Genomic DNA, 1,044 nt, shown 5'->3' with positions numbered 1-1,044 from the left:
AGACGGCGAGCTATGTACTCCCGTGCTCTATTTACGAGGCCTTCATATTTGAAAAGGTCAATAACACAACCATATAACCTCTCCATTACCTGTACGCGTCCCATGACAATGTATTCACCGGAACGCGTGCCGCGGGGAGCTCCAGCAACATCGGCGGAGTACAGGGGAACCGCGATGCCCTTCTTTGAGGCCACCTCACTTGCTAGAGTGGTGGCGCATAATATCCTCGCTAGCTCCTCCCCCAAGACAAGCTCCCTCTGTACGGTCAGCAAAAAATCCGCATCGTTGTCAAAAACCTGTCCAACTTTTACATGCACCCGGGTAATGCGCATCGCAAACACCTCATGGGTAGCCATGTCCTCAGCTTCCACCACTATGGCTGTCCCACCTCCGCCAAGTAGCTTATTTATGTGAACAAGCCGTTGTTGAGGCCCATCACCTTCCACCCAGTGTAATGGCATCACATTTCTCAAGAGCAGGTTCATGCCGACCAACTCCTCGTCGCCCGTGTGGCCCTTTGCAAGCCATTCTGCAATTGCGTCTTTTCCTTGTTTCACACCTGGAGGGAGCGTCCTCTCAAAGTGATCAAGCATTGGCAAGCCCCAGGCGTCGTGAAGGGACAGCGGGTCTTCAGAAGGCGGAGGAGTAACGGTGGATACTGAAGGCAAAGGAGAGGCCTCCTCCTCACTCGCTGGTGGATGCGAATGCGCATCCTTAACCTGTTGTTGCTGCTCATGTTCCCCCTCACTCGCTGGTGGATGCGAATGCGCATCCTTAACCTGTTGTTGCTGCTCATGTTCCCCCGTAGACCTCGACCGCATGACAGAAGAAGGAAGACGAGAAAACCCACGATAATCCTTTCCATCCTTGTGCCCAGGCAGCCGGCCAGATGCAGCCTCCTGCAGTTCGCAGAGGAGCGTGAAAAACAGCACAATTGCCATACCCACAGTCAAAAAGTTCACGAAGCTTCGTCCCCACGGGTTTCTGCGCTGAGTTCCTGTATCCCTGTAAGCCGGATACGCATCGTCCTTCACATGTGCATCG

The 1,044-nt window shown here is 53.7% G+C and overlaps 1 protein-coding gene across 1 annotated transcript in view; it reads right to left on the bottom strand.

The window, feature by feature from the left end:
- Positions 1-57: 57 nt before the first annotated feature.
- The window catches only part of EAH_00067840 (hypothetical protein), a gene marked incomplete at both ends in the record, with an annotated part of 1,205 nt that continues 218 nt past the window's right edge, over positions 58-1,044 (bottom strand). Inside the window, 2 exons of the mRNA XM_013396108.1 lie at positions 58-89; positions 200-899. Coding sequence (XP_013251562.1) covers positions 58-89; positions 200-899 — 732 coding nt within the window. The remainder of the gene's footprint in view (positions 90-199; positions 900-1,044) is intronic.

Source organism: Eimeria acervulina, genomic scaffold, assembly GCF_000499425.1.
Source record: "Eimeria acervulina Houghton genomic scaffold, Eah_scaff2936, whole genome shotgun sequence".
Classification (NCBI taxonomy): Eukaryota; Apicomplexa; class Conoidasida; order Eucoccidiorida; family Eimeriidae; genus Eimeria; species Eimeria acervulina.
Note: the sequence above shows the minus strand (reverse complement) of the source record. Positions and strands in the feature narration are given on the sequence as shown.